The 17,920-nt window shown below is 43.3% G+C and overlaps 1 protein-coding gene across 1 annotated transcript; it reads right to left on the bottom strand.

Annotated features, from left to right (window-relative positions):
- Positions 1-6,134: 6,134 nt before the first annotated feature.
- Positions 6,135-16,990, bottom strand: LOC121917539 (thymus-specific serine protease-like). Its single transcript, XM_042443586.1, has 12 exons — positions 16,837-16,990; positions 13,750-13,934; positions 12,781-12,877; positions 12,298-12,427; positions 11,559-11,682; positions 10,586-10,663; positions 10,259-10,306; positions 9,733-10,005; positions 8,445-8,583; positions 7,753-7,932; positions 6,874-7,019; positions 6,135-6,551 (listed from the first exon to the last, which is right to left on the bottom strand). Exons 1-12 carry the CDS (start codon positions 16,904-16,906, stop codon positions 6,489-6,491), a joined length of 1,533 nt encoding a protein of 510 aa, XP_042299520.1. The 5' UTR covers positions 16,907-16,990; the 3' UTR covers positions 6,135-6,488.
- Between the last annotated feature and the right edge of the window lie 930 nt (positions 16,991-17,920).

Genomic DNA, 17,920 nt, shown 5'->3' with positions numbered 1-17,920 from the left:
CCAGTTTTTTCTGTCCTCCTCCCACTTTCTACTCAGCTTGCGTCCATTGCTGCAAACTGAGTTCAAAGTGCAAAAGAAGTTTTCACTATATTAATTCAGTAGGAGTGGGTGGACTCTTTCCCTTCTCAGTAGCCTCAGACAAAAGCAAACTGCTGCAGCCTTTGCTATCTTGTATATCCTTGCTTATGAATAATTCTTATCATCTTGACCACACTCTGATGATGCTTGACAATGTGTGTCCTGGTTTTAATCTGTGAAATGTTTCCCCCCACAGACAGTGACTGACTAGGAACACTGTAGAACAGCTTTCCATACTGCAAGACAAGGCTCCATGTGACTCCTGTTATCAGCAACCAAATTTCATGAGCCACTTGTAACAACTAAATAATAGTCCTGGGGTTATTCTGATATTGTTTCTTTTAGTGTCACTATGTGAATAATCCCACCCTTCTGGGTTTGTTGTTCACACCATAGAAGTGTATCTCTGCCAGTTCTGGTGCACATACGTGTCAGCACTGCGAATAAAGATGGACTCGATGAAGTGGATGTATTCTAAACACGTTCAAGGCATGCAAAGTTTTCTCCCAGGTCTGTTTGCGTCAGTTATTCGCACAGCTGACAATGTGAATCTTTTAGAAACTCAGGGGGGGGAAAAGGAGATTGTTATCCTGGGTTAAGTGTGTTGTGTTTTGGCAGCCCTGCAAACTTACTCAGGTATGTTTGAAATGCACGTGAGCAACCCAGCTTCTACCAGGATTATTTTCAGTGTCTGAGTAACACCCCGCCCTCTATGAATTTGCTCAATTTTTTGGAAAAATCAAAACAAAAGACATTTCAAGCCACTGGCGTGGTGCCACACCACAACATCCGGTGGCGGTGCATTCCTTTCTGTATATTGTGTGTCTCTTGTGATTAACAGCTTCCTTTTTTCACTCCTTGGTCAATTCCTTTGGGCGTCCCCCGTCTTTTGTCATATGGAGTTGTTCTGTCCGCTCACTGTCCCATGCCCTAACAGGACTTTCTGTTCCCCGTAGGAAATAAAGAGACAACAAGGGCGTGTGAAGACTCAGTCACCTGTTCGCATGATCTGAACTTTGAACGGAGAGTCCAGTTGGCAGCTTCAAGGCTGGGCGTGTTTCTTCTAAGGCTTTCAGTGGCATTTCTGGTGGCAGCAGCTGTGGAGGAGCACCGGCAAGTAAAACTCACCAAGTTCCTGGGCCACTTAAGGAAGAGGCTTTGGGAGGGTTCAAAGTTCCCTACTGATGCTGGTGGGTTTGCTTAGATTCCCAAAGCATCTTCTTCCCAAGACTGGAGCAACTGGGAGGACCTGTAAGGAGTAAGTGGCAGTGGACCAAGCTAGCTATAACCCTTTTACAGCCACCTACAGTCCAACATCCATTCCATAGCTACTTCCCCTACCCTATGGACCTAAATCGTTCACCATCTCTCAGTATATCTGACTATTCTGCCTTTGAAGCCATCTTCTGCTCTCCTGCCGCAAAGATATTTTGACATCTGACCATGAAGAACTCTTTCTCCCGAGCCATTATTGCTGGATCTGATTTGCCAGAATCGGGGCTAAGAAGGTAAGTTGTGACAAAACAGGTTAGACCACCAAGTCCCCTAAGTCAATCAAACAAGCCTAGACAAGCCTTAAAAAAAAAAAGGAACTGGAAAAGATGGTGATAATTTCTTTGGATTACTTAGAGACAGTCCTGATTAATTCTCTTTTGTTCTCACTATTTACAATCCTTTTTAAAATATCCTAGTTTATTTTTCTTCCTCTTGCTTTCCCCCACTGGTCTCCAACTTACTTTCCTTGCTGCAAACAGAGTTCAGAGGGCAAAAGCAGTTTGTACTCAAATCAGTGGAAAGAAAGGGATCGGATCTTGCTCTTCTCAGTAGACTCAGGCAAAAGCAAATTGCTGCAGCCTCTCCTAGCTTGTGTTTACTTCCCCACGAATAACCTTTGCCGTCTTGACTATGATCTGATGTCCTATGGTCACACCTGTCTTAGTTTTCATCTGTGAAATGTTGGAGTGTAAGACACAGCTTTCCTCATCTTTACATGATGGATGGCCTGTCAAGTTAAGTCAAGTTAAAAAGTATTTATTTATTACCATTCAGAAGTTTTACCCTGCCTTCTTTCAGCACAAGGTTTATGGTGGATAACATGAAAACAAATGTCCCTAAAGCCCTATATATGCTACAAAAGTTAAAGGAACATTAAATAAGCAGTTCTGTTAAAAACACTAAGGTGTAGCAGCTAACAACACAATAAAACATAGTTAAAAGGTACAGTAAAAGCATAATTTGTTGTTTCCTTCATCTGCCTTTAAATTGTTTCTGACTTATGGTGACCCTGAAGCGAACCTGTGCGAAGACATTTGCCCAGGAAACTTGTTTCCTATACAAAAAGCAACCATTTTTTATATGTAACCGTATGTTTTGAGCGAGAGCCAATGTGGTATAATGGTTTAAAGGCTGGAGTATGGGAGACCAGGATTCGAATCCTTGTTTGGGCATGGCTTTGGGCAAGTCACACTCTCTTGGCCTCAGATCCAAGCAAAGGCAAACCTCCTCTGGACAAATCTTGCCAAGAAAACGCCATGATAGGTTTGCTTTAGGGTTGCCATAATTTGGAAACTGCTTGAAGGCAGACAACAGCAATGGGCAGACGTCTCCCTAAAATACAAAAACTGTTCAGACATGTCTGAACATGAACAATGGACATTAGTTTTGGTTCCAGCTGCTTGTCTTGCTGGAGAGGACAAACACTGGCTCACGCGCCCACCATAGTTGCCATCCATGCCTTATCAGGAGATAGCAGTCCTTCTGTCTTGATATGAGAACCTGATTTACCAGTTTTTCACTTTTGATCTCCACAAACAAAGTGTTACTTGGAACAATGGATCTGATAATTTTTTTTCCGACTATATTTTCCTACCTTCCGGCACTGAAAAAGATCTTTATTATTTCTGTTAATTAGCTGTGGCATCTGCCATCTCTTCCCTCGCACCTCAGTGCTTTGGGGACTGAACAGTGGCACTTGTCCATTAATTGAATTATCTATATCATAATGAAGAGAAATCACAGTGTTGATGACGCATGGGGCGCATGAACTCTTATAGCCTCTGTTCCTTAACAACATTTATGCGGTATGCACAGTTGCTTGGTTTGCATTTGTGGCTCAGAAATCCAGGCAACGTTTTGTACAGTGGCACCTGCTAGTGTGTTGTGGTGACAACTTAATTCGAAACAGGGATAGGGAAACTTTGGCTCTCCTGATATTTTTGATTACAGCTCCCATCATGACAGATTGTATCTCCACATATGATCCTGCTTGTGTTTTGAAATCTTCTCTTGGTTCCCACTCATCTGATAGGAACACAGGAGAGGACCTCCTTTGGTGGCTTCTCCTTGGAGCCCCTTTCCTAGAGGCGACACTGGTGCCCTATTTGCTGTCCTTTCTTTTTATTCTAGGACTTGGAGGACTGATAGCTCAGAGGGAAAGAGCCTGTAATAGTGTGCTGCCGTGTGCATAGTGTGCTGTATTGCATTCCATTAGCTCAAGAAGAGGGAGACACAATGCGGATGCTGAATCTTGCCTTTCCCTTTAGACCAGGGGTAGGCAACCTGCGGCCTGCGGGCCGGATGCGGCCCGGCAAGGCCTTGGGACCGGCCCCAGCCCGGTCCTGCCGCCGATTGCCGCCGGGGCCTTTGGCGTCTCGCGCGAGGGGCATGGTGGGGCAATTGTCTATAGAAGCCTCAGAAACATGCATTTATCTTAACATTTTTTAAAAATCAGCAAATTTTTTTGTGTGTCCTCCATTTTTTATTTAAAAAGTGCCCTCCATTTGAAATTTTTGTCCTACATTTGTCCCAGTTTATTTATTTATTTATTTATTTAAAAAATTATTTAATTATTTATTTTTTGGCTTCGGCCCCCCAGTTGTCTGAGGGACAGCAACCCGGCCCCCAGCTCAAAAGGGTTGCCTACCCCTGCTTTAGACTCAGGCAAAAGCAAACTGCTGCAGCTTCTCTTAACTTGTGTATGTTTCCTCATTAATAGCTTTTGCCACCTTGACCACATTCTTAACATTGCATCGCCACAGGCATCCTTGCTTTCATCTGCGACATATTGGAGGGTATGAACCAAGGCAGCTTCCTCAAACTTGGATGGAAAGGAGCAATGGAAATGAATGCTATCAATACATATTGGGCACAAAACAACAAAACTCCAGGCAACTTCTTCTACCCGTTTAAAGTGCAGGTTAAATAGATAAAATACATTTTAAAACACTGAAGGGATGTTTCCTGCACAAAATTATTAGAAACATTGTGTGTAAAATGACCTTTGGACCATGTGTATAAGGTGTATACGAAACATAAATTAATTTTATGCTTAGACTTGGGTCCCGTCTGCAAGATAGCTTCTTATGTATATGCAAATATTCCAAAATCTGAAATACAAAGGTCCCCAGCATTTTGAATAAGGGAGACTCAGCCTGCATTTTAAAATGTATATCCCCCTGAGTTTAACTGGCTTTTAAAATAGGATGGATAATTTTGACTTGAATTTCCTGGAGCCTCAGGTCAAATATTGTGTTACATATTACAATGTGCCCACAAGATGATGACAGCCATGGTTTCACCGTTTGTACCTTCTGGGTTTCCCAGGGAGAATCTTGTACTTCAAGAAGAAAATCTCATCTTGGATACCTGGCCCTGGACTGATGAAAATGAGGCTCCTTTCAAAGGGCTGCCCCCCTTGCCAAAGGTATTTAGGGAGCCCAGTCTGTCTCTATCGCCTCTGTGTGGGAAGGAGAAGCAAGAAGGGGTCCAGCCATTGGAAGGCAGCTGCTCCAGCCTCCAAGAGAAGATCACCTGGGTGCATGGAGAATTGGTGAGCCTCTCAGCAGTGTTGTTGTTGTGCCCTTCAAGCCATTTCCAACTTATGGTGAACCTATCATGGGGTGTTCTTGGCAAGATTTGTTCATATGAGATTTGCCATTGCCTTTTCCTGATGCTGAGAGCATGGGACTTACCAAAGGTCACCCAATGGGTTTCATGGCCGAGCTGGGAATTGAACCTTGGTCTCCAGAGGTGAATCCCAAGGTTGTATCCCAACCTCTCTGAGGATACATTGCCTATTAAAACCCCACCAAATTCATGGGGTTGCCATTAGTCCACAGGTGACTTAATGGCACACACACAAAGCATTACAAATACTGACCAATGATGAAAGCCTTGTTTTCTATGCCTTGCAGCGAAGCATGCGGCTGACTGACCTGGCTCTGTTCAACCAGCTCTTCACCCTTGCTTTGGAGATCCAGGACCTGAAGGAGCTGCACCAGGAGATGGAAGCCTTTTCTAAGGAGGAGCTGTTTGCAGATGACCAAGCAAGAAATACCAACACAGTCACTCACTTCCACTCTGCTGCGGCTTTTGAACTGACCATCTGAACACAAAGGAGCAGCGCCAGATTTTTCAAGCTGCTATTATTACTCATGCACACAACGAAACTGGTTAGCTGAAGGTTCAGGTAAACAGTGTTCCTTCAACTGTCTTCTTGCTTCCACACCAATCAATACCAATCTCCAGAATATCTAGGACTTTTAGACAATAATGGACTCCATTAAATACAATTGAAAGGGAGCTCTACATTTGATCCTATTATTTTATTGCTAGTTTAGTTGCTGTGTGCCTTTAAGTCGTTTCCAATTTATGGTGACCCTAAGGGGATCCTACCATGGGATTTTTTTGGCAAGGTTTGTTCAGAGGGGGCCTTTGTCTTTCTCTGAGGCTGAAAGCTTGCCCAAGGTTTCCATGATGGGTCTCCATGACCAAATGAGAATTTGAACCCTAACTACTGAGTCATAAATAGTCTTACGTTCAAACTATTATCCCATGCTAGCACTCAGCTATTTCTATTTACTACGCTTTTATTCTATTTAAATTATTTTATGGTTTTGATCTGGGATTGTTTTCCATTGCTTTAACAGTATGACGCCCTGCTATCTCATAATGGAGGGTGAGAAAGAAAGAATTTTCTTATTGTCTCTCTCTTTGATACACGCACTCTTACAAGACCATCTGGCTTTGTTGACAAAACACAGCAATATCAACAAGGATGAATGGATGTATAAAAAAGTATTTATTTGCAAAGCAATGTGTAATTTTTTAAATTTATTTAATTTTTTTACAAAAACACGATCGATTATGGGTAGGGGAGTCAGCTCCGAGGTGACGCAAAGGCATTTTCAAGTGTAAAAAAAGTTAAAAGTACTTATCACAGTAATAGAATACTCAGTTCTGAAAGAACGCAAGTTAAGTTCTGAAGCGTGCATTTAAAAAATAACAGAATCACTGTGGCATTTAGAGTCAAACAAGTTTTTTCTGACAACCTCCAAGGAGTGAGTCTAGGCAGATTTTCTCCAATGATCGTCTCCAGAAGACTAAATATATTTTCCCGCTCATCTGACCGTTCAGCTGTCCTGTTGCATCTCCTTTGCCAGTTTCAGCCATTCACCAACCTGAGCGTTGATTTTCTGGGTGGGGAAAGAGAAGAAGGTTGGTCCCATGTTTTACCTGTTTGAAAGAGCCTGCAATCCAATAGCTCCTCAGCCATGTGGAAATACGCTATGCAAGCACTACTTAGCTCCCGTGCAACACATGTCTATGACTGGATGCACACAATGCACAATGTGTACAACCACAATGCAAAGTTCAGGTTAAAGATTCCTTATCCAAAATGGGACCAGAAGCATTTGAGATTTTTCAGATATTGGAATATTTGCATATATAGGTTGAGTCTCCCTTATCTAAATAATACCATCAATGTTATGGATAATCATTGGCCCCCTTCCTTACCTTCCTGGCTTCGACCAGAGGCAATGGGTCTGTGTTTGAAGGCATGTTCATATCGGCACAGTGGGCAGTGCCATTGATCAAAATGGCCCTCTCGGAGGAAGACTGGTCCTCGAGGACGCTCAGTGAATGCCAAGGATCAACATCACCTGAGGAAAGAGGGCAGAAAGGGTTTTAAAAAGGTAAAACAATCACCACATCTGATCCAATGGGAAAGGCAACTCTCAGAAGATCTAATGGAGGGATGGGTAGCAAGTAACAGAAGAACAGGGCACCAATAAATAATACCAATACCATTCTAGTGTATTAATACAATGTCTTGCAGACTCACAATTTAGTATATTGATTTCATATCTTACAAACTCAATATGTATATTACGCCAAAGAAATTTCTTTGTTGAGAAATTGTAACAGCAAATGCTGTTGCTTTTGTATAAAATACAGTTTGGGTTTGTAAGATATGGTATCAATATACTAAATTGTGAGTCTGTAAGACATTGGATCCATACATTAGGATTGTACTGGGGCTCTGTTCTTGTGTTACTGTCATTGGGGTGGGTGATGACTTGGTTTTGGAATGGGTAACATGTAGATTGAATGTCAGTACTGGCTTGAAAGCACGTACATGGGTTTTTTGTGGGTTTTTAGGGCTATGTGGCCATGTTTTAGAAGAGTTTATTCCTGATGTTTCACCAGCATCTGTGGCTGGCATCTTCAGAGAATGGCGAAACTCTTATAGAACATGGCCACATAGCCCGAAAAACCCACAAAAAACAATAGATGCCAACCATGAAAGCCTTCGACTTCACATACGGACATGGGCTTTATATGTGTTTGGGTTTGTATGTTTAATAAAAATTAAAAGATAATAATAATCCATACCATTCACGAAAAGAACACGGGTGGCTTTGGGGTGGTCAGCCCCGTAGTATTCATTGGTGAAAGACACCGCGTCCTGGGCACTGCGGGAGGATATGTTGAAGGCCTCCTTGCAAACATCCATCTGAAACTTCAGGTCCACCAGTTTGGAAAAGGGGCAGATAGGATCCTCACAGGTCATGACTGGAGTAGGAAGAACAGGATTGGGGTCATGCAGAATCAACGGTATCAATCATAGCCCCCCAACTATCTTGATTTGGAAGAGACAGTCTCAATTACTCCTCTACCACCACACTTTTGAAACTGTTGGTTATTTAAATGTCCCAGTTTCCCTCTCCTCCTCCCACCTTGGCTTAGTTCAATTGCTGCAAACTGAGTTCAAAGTGCAAAGGGAGTTTGCATTCAGTTAGCCCAAGAGAGGGGAGAAAAGGGGGCAGACTCTCGCCCTTGCCTATAGGCTCTGGCCTCTTCTAGTAAATCTGTTCTCCCTCAGGAATAACTTTGCTATCAAGATTATACTCTTGATGTAGTTTAGGTATATCTGTAAAATGCTGAAAGGTATGCAATGCAACCAGGAAAGCCTGGTATCGATATTCTTTTTGTTAGGAAGGCTGGACAATAATGGGAGCGAAAGCCCCCAACAAGATTTGATGTTATTCACATCTTTAGCAAGACTGAATTGTATTTCCACTTACAATAGCCAAACTCTGTGCATGTCTGAAAGATCCATGGCCTCATAAAAGAGTCTTTTGTCACCTTGGTGTCACGTAGTAGCTGTATGAATTCAGTATGTGAGCTGTGCACGCATGGAAGTCCAATGCTTTTCAGAGCCTTCTGTTGAATGTAAAAAGAACCACAAATCAGCCCATCTTTGCTGCCCAAGAAATAGAGTATGTGGCGTCTTGCAGAGACTTTCAGTGAGATTTAACATTTCCATATCCCCCAACTGTCTCCGTTTGGCATTGCCAATTAATCCTCTGTCTTCTCAATATCTCAAATGCTTTTAACATTTTTCTTCCCTTCTCCTTCTTTCTTGCTTTGTCTTAAGTTTACTTCATTTGCTGAAAACTGAACACTTTTCTTGCATTGTGGCCTTTCTCCCAATACAGTTGCTCAAGGCGACATCATAGCGACATATTTGTCCTGCTATTGTCTCAGAAAAATGTGAATGTAAATTAAGTGGATGCTTAATACTTGCTTTTTATTGCATTGAATTTTTTAATAAAAAATAAATGAAAAAAGACTATTAACATTCATATTTATATTTACTGTATATATTTCTCAAAGGGGGGGTGTATGTGTGTTTCTGAGCAAGGTACAAAGGGTCAGTCATTGCCATTAAAGCCCTACATGGTTTGGGTCTAGGTTACCTACAGGGCTGCCTTCTCCTGTGCAACCAAAAGTGTTACTGTCGTTTTGTTGTGGGGCTTTCAGGCTATGTGGCCATGTTCTAGAAGAGTTTATTCCTGACGTTTCGCCAGCATCATTCTCTGAAGATGCCAGCCACAGATGCCGGCGAAGCGTCAGGAATAAACTCTTCTAGAACATGGCCACATAAGCTGAAAAACCCACAACAAAACTATGGAAGCTGGCCATGAAAGCTATCGACTTCACAACCATGTTACTATCTCAGCCATTCTCCAAATGCACCTGAGGAAGTAGGTTCAAGTCTATGAAAGCTCATGCTCCCTATTTCTGTCTTTCTGTTAGTCTCACCAGTGCTGCAAGATACCTTTGCATACCCATGAAAAATAGATTTTGGAATTCTGGATAAGGGAGACTCAACCTGTAGTTTACTGGGCTCTGGCAGTGGGGAACTGGAGAGTTTGTTCCTTTCACAGCCTGCTTGCTTTCTATATATCCTGCACATAGAGGAATGATAAAGCCAGCCTTTCCTCCGGCACCAGGCCACTCAGTCACCTATGTGGAGTTTCCAGCCACCGGTGGTGACCAGGCTAGCACACAAATGCAAGGTTGACTTACGAGATTGGCTACGGTAAGTCTCTCGTAGGCAGATCCAATGTTCGGGTCGGTCATCGTTTTGCACAGGCTGTTCACGTTGGCCATATTTTCTCCTTCGTTGTTGTACTGCACAATGAACATTAAGACGTCAGCCATGTTGCTGAGCAGCTCAATGCTGTCACTGTGGCCTTGTACATGGGTACAGGATTGGAAATCTTTTTCTAGCTTCTGCAACTGCCCAGCAAGTACCAGCTTCTCCACAGCGGCGAAGCCCTCGGCTACGGCATCAAGGCACTAAAAGGAGAAGAACCAAACCAAAAGTCATGTCAAGGATCTGGCTTCCATTTCTTAGCAGAGAGAGGAGGATGTCCAGGGCATTAGGCAACATGAGCCAAGATATCCCAAATCCACAAGAAAGGCATTGCATACACTCTAACATCTATGCCACCCTCTATGCCAAGGGTGTGGCTGCTAACACACCAAGCCTTCAGGAAACTCACTGCAACAGCCAAATGGGTGTTCATTTTTGTTAAATTGAAAAACTAACCTGTTTGGAACCACCAATCACTGGATTGGACAGACTTTCCGCAACAACCTGGAATAGAATGGAGGAAGGTTAGGACCTATGAAGGATGCACTAAAACCATAAAACAAGGATATGAAAAGAAATACGAGTTAAAAGAACCAAAGAAAAAATGCTATAGGTATCAAAACTATATATTAGAAATAGATGCCATAGATTTTAATGTCCAATAGGGGGTAATGTAAAGTTTGGTGTATCTGTTGGAACTCTGGTGGAAAGATAGTCAAAGATGTATGTGATTAATATATGGAAATATACACACAGTCATTTGATTCCTCAGCAAGTCCTCACCTTCTCGTAACCTGAGAAATCCACTTGCGCTCGGACAGGGGCTGAAGATGCAATGGCGCCAAAGACCAAATGGGGAAACTGGAATAGAAAGAAAGGAAAAGAAGAAAATGTAATCAAGGAAGGAATGGGATTCCTCCTCTCCCTGATCATCCAATATAGCTTTTCTCTGGCTGGGGATGATAGGAGACTTTATCTACCCTATCTAGAGGATATTGGCTTAAGGAAGGTTGATCCTTGGGAAGGGATGAGCAAGTGGTCCATGAGTTACTCTGGTACTCCCACTTGCTTTCAATAATATATAGTAGGTCCTTGGTATTTCCCTGGCTTTGGTTCCAGGAACCGCCATGGATACCAAAACCTGTGGATGCCCATTAAATACAGTGGCATGGTAAAATGATGTCCCTTGTATAAAATGGCAAAATCAAAGTTTGCTATTTGGATTCTATATATATTTTAAATGCTTTCAAGTCGTGGATGGTTGAATCCGTGGACAAAGACTCAGTGGATACAGAGGGCCAAGCGTATTTCAGCTGACATTACAGTGGCTTGCACTGATGTAAAAAGGTATCAAGTGCCTCTGTGTGTGACACCTTTCCTCAAAAGGGTTACTGCTTTTCTAGCCTTAAATCAGCTGTGGGTTTCTAAAGCAAGATATCTAAGACTGCGATGCAATATATATCTGAAACATTATCATTGTTGTTGTATTGTGCCTTTATGTCATTTCTGGTTAATGGTGATGGTAAATTTAAACTTATCATAGAGTCTTCTTGGCCAAATTTGTCCAGAGGGCACTTGCCTTCCTCTGAGGCTGAGAGAGAGTGACTTGCCCAAGGTGGTCATCCAGTTGCTTTCCATGGTTTAGCAGAGATTTGAATCCTGGTTTCCAGAGTCATACAAAATGATACAGGACTATATTTCTCAAATAATGGCAAGGCATTGGGCTGCCAGCCTATTTTTATCACTGTGGTCTTACCTTGAGTCGGAACCAGGCTGCCAAAGAGCCAGGGTACGATCCTCCAAAGCAAATCCAGGTGTTGTTTTGCGTCAGTTTGTACTTCTGAGTGATAAACTGTTGGAAGGAAACAAGGTCGGACAAGCTGCAGACGGAGAAAAAGACAAGGTTTCATAAATCAGGTTGCAAAGTACGGTTTAAAATAAATAGGATGCAGTTCGACACAAAACATGCATTTGAGAACAAAGCTAAGCAGTTGGAAAATTAGATACATTGTGCACTGGAAAGAGGGCATTGGACATTTAGAGCCACAAAAGTATGGCAGGAACCCAGGGGCGTCAATAGGGGGGTGCGAGGAGTGCATATTGCACCAGGTGACACCCTAAGCTCAGCCTAATTAACATTAGACCAGGATTCAATTCCCAGTTCAGCCATAAACCCCACTGGGCAAGCCACACACTCTCAGCCTCAAGGGAAGGCAATAACAAGCCTCCTCTGAACAAATCTTGCCAAGAAAACCCCATGATAGGTTGCCAAAAGTCATAAACGACTTGAAGGCACACAACAGCAACAACAAAATAAGAGCTTAGCTAAACTTTTAAAATTCTTGTAAAGCTGCTTTGGGATACTGTAATTTTATGAGATTTCTAGCATACAGCAGAAATGGAATGAGACACCTTGTGCCTCGAACAGAGGGCACTGCTTGACCATTTCCCCTTCTGACCACAACAGAAAATGTTTTTTTAATGCATCAACTCACGCTTGCTGGCTGTTCAGGTATGGCAAGTTGCGGTCCTCCAACATATCAGGGTTGAGGCTGGAGCCATAGAAACGATGCTCCAAGGCCACAAGGAGAGCACCATACTGTTCGGCCAGGTTCACATGGTGTCCTGAAATTGGAAGCCCAAAAAAGTCACAACAAACTACAAATCCCAGGATTCCATAGGATAGAGCCATGATGGTTCTATGATGGTACTATTGCTTTAAAAATGCCTTGGCTAAGCTTTTTCTTTTTTTAGCCAAGCTGCTGGAGTCTCGGGGAACCCCAGCTGACAATCCCAAGGGGATAGATGAACCTGTGGTCTGACTTGTACAAATCCGCATCCTACATCCCATCAGGAGCAAGGTAGGATGCCTAAGCTTTGGTGAGTCCTCTTGGTTCAAATGCATCTTCTGAAAGGCTTCCCCTCCCACTTCCCACTTTTTGGAGCAAGATATCTGTGTTTTGCGGGGTAGTACCTACCCATTATAGCAACAAATCCGGACAATTCACCCTCACCCCCGATGTAGAGGAAGACGGGATTACCAGGTCGGAAGAAATCAGAATTAATGTAGTATCGCTGTGGATTGTAATGACACAAGGAAAACAAGTAAGTGCAAATGTGATGCCAAGTGCCCACTCCATATGGGGCAAAGAGAACATGAAAGGTAATTTCATCATGTGAACCTCCTCCACTTTATAGGGTTCAGCCCAGACAAACTGGGACATGTGGCCAAGCAACATCAGAGTGCGGTCAAGATGGCAAAATCTATTAATGATCATTGAGCATGAGTTACTAGGTGCCAGTTTTGCTCACAATTTCACTTTTCACCTTGCACATCTCCTTCTCTGTGCTATTTTGTTGTCCCTCCCTTTCCACTTGGCATCATATTGAAGCAGAGCTTGCAATTGTAACTTTTTTTGGACTCTGTCTCGCAGAACATCCAACTCAGTGTGGCTGGGTCTACAACTTCCAGAATCCACCAGCTAGAATTATCATACCCTCCAAATGGGTATGTATTACCAACACTTACCCTCCAAACTTTCACACTCCACAATTATTGCCATTCAAGGCTGCTATAACACTATGGCTCCATCCCACACAATCCTGGGATTGGTAGTTTCATGAGGTATTCAGAATTCGCTGTCAGAGAGCTCTAATGCCTCCCCAAACTACAAATCCCAGATAGCCATAGAACGCAGCCACATCAGTTAAAGTGGGATCAAAATGCAATAACGGCACAGTGTGAAAGGTCATCAGTTCAACAGGTCCTGAAATCTCCTAGCCACTACAGCCAAGAATACAACTTTGTGAATACCCAAGCCAGTGTAACTATTGGGTTTAGTGAGCCCCTAAACACCTTAAGAGTGTATCCATCCATGTAGTCTAAAAGCACACATGGGCACTCTCTGGCTTTACCGCTCAACCATCTCCCTGTTGTTCTTTCTTACCTGGTTGAACGTGATGCGGTTTTGCTTGTTGAAGTGGTCCAGAGGTTGGCGGATGTTGCCCCCCATGATGCTGTCCAATTCTGGTTGGGCCATTCCCGGTTTCAACTTGCGCGAATTGAACTTTTCCCAATTGTGCTCCTCTTGCTGCTGTAAGAGGCGCTGGCGGAGCACATGGAACTGTCGGACTGGGGTTGAGGGAGAAGAGAAACACAAAGAGGAATGAAGATAGACATTTCAAAAGGATTAATTGGGACAGTCCATGCCAAATTGGGACAGTTAGAGGGTGTGTTATAATGTTGCTGGACTCCAACTCCCATCAACTGCTGCTAGCAAGGCTATTGGCAAAAAATGCTGGGAGATGCACTCTAGCAACATCTGAAAGGCTGCATAATTCTCTCAGTGTCATATTAAGTTGCTTTTTGTGAAATGCAACTGAATGAATGAAAGTTGTGCTTGGCTGGTTCTCCATCAAGCACAACTGCTGCGTCTTGGCGTCTTGCTTCCAAGAAGTCACATTTGACCAAAATAGGAGATGAAAAAATTGCTGTCCAGACCACAGCATATTTATGTATTTAAAGGGTTTATAACCCACCTTTCTCCCAAAATGGGACTCAAGAGGGGGCAAAATCTTGCCCTTCTCAGTAGGCTCAGGCCAAAGCAAACTGCTGCAGCCTCTCCTAGCTTGTGTGTGCTCTTCCTCATTGATAATGGCCTGTTACAGACAGCCAAAATAAAGCTGCTTCGAGTCACAGTGGAGGTGTGGTGTTTCAGTGATGCATGCGTCCCAAGAGTCCAGAAGCCACACCAAAGCCACGCTCCAGTCCTTAGGGCTGGAGTGTGGCTTTGGTGTGACTTCTGGACTCTTAAGACGCATGCATCATTGAAACACCATACCTCAACTGTGACTTGAAGCAGCTTTATTTTGGCTGTCTGTAACAGGCCAATGTTTACAATCTTGGCTACACTCTAATGCTCCTTAGCCAGACATGTCCTGGTTTTCATATCTGAAATGGTGGCAGTTCTGTTATTAATACAGTGGGCCCTTGGTACCTGCTGGGGTTTGGTTCCTGTGGATATTAAAATCCATGGATGCTCAAGTCCCATCCAATACAATGGGGTAGTCAAATGGTGTCTCTTATATAAAATGGCAAAATCAAGGTTTGCTTTTTGGAATGTATATATGTGTAAATACTTGCAAGCCGTGGATGGTTGAATCCATGGATAAAGAATCTGTGGATACGAAAGGAAGACTGTACTGTACTGTACTGCACCCCTCTCCATGCAGAAAAAGAAGAAAAACATAAGGATAGCAAGAGAGAGATTTACAGGAATTTAGATCTATGACTAGATAGGAACTAGATCAGTCTTCTGATGCACACATGAAGAGGAAGGAAAGATTTTAATTAAGGATCCGCTGTAATATTATTGGAGCTTTTGGGATCTCCTCTCCTAAATTCATATCCCTTCTGCTGTTCATACACAAAAACAAGTGGATATCAGGGCACAAACAGTGCTATGATCCAGGTGAGACAGCATCATGGGATTCAGATCAAGGATGAGTGGGGCAATTACTCCGGATCACATGCCAGCAGCAGGAGATAAGATTGGAGTCACCCCACCCCGCTATATCTCCCAAATAAGTAACACATTTGCACTGTAACTCCCAGGAGATTGTAGACAGCCTGGCTTGGAAATATTTAACTTTTGGCAGTCACTCTGGCAGAAATCTGCCCTTTACTCAGCCAACAGGAATTGGAAAAGGAACCCTTTTTTGGACTAAAACTTTGCAGAATCCCTCTCGCTCATGAAAAAGTTGCCTTTTGGTCAACATCTTCCAAGTAGCATGGCTTGGAAAAGTAACTTTTGGAAACACCCCAAGCAGCATGGCCAATACAATTCCAACACTGTAGTCCCCGATAAGGGATAATGGGAGTTGTAATCCCCCAATTGTGTTTATAAAAGTAACTTTGCCAAGTTACATTCTGTTCACACACTGGAGCCAAAGCCTGGAGCCTGGGATATTCAAGTACAGAGGTATGTTGTCTGGGACATCCTGAGAGTTGCATTTGAAAAATATAACTTTTCCAAGCTCTGGATAGGAGGGAGGTTTTTCAGTTGCTCACAGGAGGCAGGAGGAAAAAGTTAAGCTTTCCTTTCCATCACAAAAGGCAACTGGACTTTTTGAATGCACCCATTAGTACCACACTGGAAGCTTCCTTTAAAAGCTTAATTCAGTTGTTCCCATTGAATCACAGTGTCCTGGGACTAGAACTCCCAGAATCCTTGATTCATGCTGGCTCCCTGGGGCTTCTGGGACTTGCAGTCCAGCAGCATTAGTGGAGTCAAGTTTGCAACAGCTGGATTGAGGATCAGGGCCAAGGAAGAGAGATGTAGGGCAGAAGAAAAGTCCAGCTGGGATGCATTTGGCCCATAAGCTGGAGATTTCCTACCCTTTTGCATGACAATAGATCTCAGGGTAACCTAGTAAATGTGATTGGAATTAGATTTAGAAAACTCACATTTTCTTCATATGGTGCACAGTTGACTTATGGAACTCACTGCCACATGATATGACTCCTTTCACATATTCCCCCGACTATTTTTGCAGTCGAGAAAGCTTTCCTTAAACTGCTACTCGTCTTGTTTTGGGGTGGCATAGAGGACATAGGACTGTGCTGGCTCTCAACATCTGAATTTTTGTAAGTTCTTTGGCTTTGTTTTCCTTTACTTCATCCTTTGCATCTTTCATTACGAGTCAAGTTTTACCCTCGACGTATCCATGGGTCATATCAAAATCCATAATTTTGGCCCCAAAACGTGCCCTCGACTTATATATGAAGTTGAATTATAGTCGAGTACTGTATATACAATGTCATCAAATCATCAGGGGGCTCTAACGAATTGATGGGTAAAACATTCCCAGTTAGTATCATACACATTCTGATAAGCAGTGCTCTGTAGCATCTTGAACCTGACCTGGATGAGGGCCTTAGCATGTGTGAACCCGGCCCTAGGATCAACCCATGTGCCTGCATGGTCTCTGTTTTGCAATCCAGCAAAAGGCATGGGATGCAATGGGAGGCTTACCTGCCTGAGCCAGAGAGAGCATCACCAGGAGAAGGGAGAGTCCCCCAAAGAGCCTGCCAGAAAAGGCCATGCTGCATCCCTTCCCAGAGCCACAGATGTCGAGATGATGGGATAGGGAGTCCCTGGAGAAACGGAAAGGGAGCACCCCAGCCAAGGGCCGGCTTTAAATACCCTTCTCCCTCCTCCTCACATGACAGCTGGCCTTCCCTCCCACCCCATGACCCTCCTTGCAAAAGAGCCAAAGGAGGGATTGAGCAACAGGGTCTTCTACAGTTGACCTCTTCCCTCCCCAGCGCATCTTTCTCACATGCTGCCACTCAAGGCTGCCAAGCATAGCATCACACACCCAAAAGGCTGAATCTGTATTTTTTCACAGCAGCTTTGGCTCTCTGGAAATCTAACCTGTCTCTCACACATCTTCCATTCCGACACTTTGGGTGGCTCTGTTAAAGGTGCAGGAGCAATGCTAGAATAAAAGTTGGCAACCTATAGAGAAATTGGAATTTGCGCAATCCAGAAGGAAGGCTGAATCCAAGTCAGCAGGGCAGCTCTTAAATCTTTTTGTGAGCAATATATTATTGTGGAAAAGCAAAACCGAAAAGAGGAAGGAGATAAATCACAGCAGCTGAGAGGAAGCGACAGATGCATCAACATAAATTGAACACGTGCCTTAAATCTTTATTTAAACACTTTCATTTCCCCATTACAACATTCCTTAATTGATTGTCGTTCTTGTTGTTGTGTGTCTTCAAGTTGTTTCCGACTTATGGCGACCCTATCATGGGGTTTCCTTGGCAAGGTTTCTTCAGAGGGGTTTGTCATTGCTTCCCTCTGAAGCTGAGAGAGTGTGACTTGGGCAAAGGCACCCAGTGGTTTATATGGCTGAACTGGGATTCAAATCCTGGTCTCCAGAGCCATAGTCCAACATTCAAACCACCACACTGCACTGGCACTCTTTTCTTAGTTTACAATTATAATATTCAATTCCCCTCTTTCTCTTCCTCCCACCTTCCAATTTTTGTTAATAAACCAAATATCTACCACTGTAAAATGAATCCATCTTCGTAGTACTGACAAAGGGGTT

Source organism: Sceloporus undulatus, unplaced genomic scaffold, assembly GCF_019175285.1.
Source record: "Sceloporus undulatus isolate JIND9_A2432 ecotype Alabama unplaced genomic scaffold, SceUnd_v1.1 scaffold_23, whole genome shotgun sequence".
Lineage (NCBI taxonomy): Eukaryota > Metazoa > Chordata > Lepidosauria > Squamata > Phrynosomatidae > Sceloporus > Sceloporus undulatus.
The sequence above is the reverse complement of the archived record's forward strand: the minus strand, read 5'-3'. Positions and strand labels throughout refer to the sequence as shown.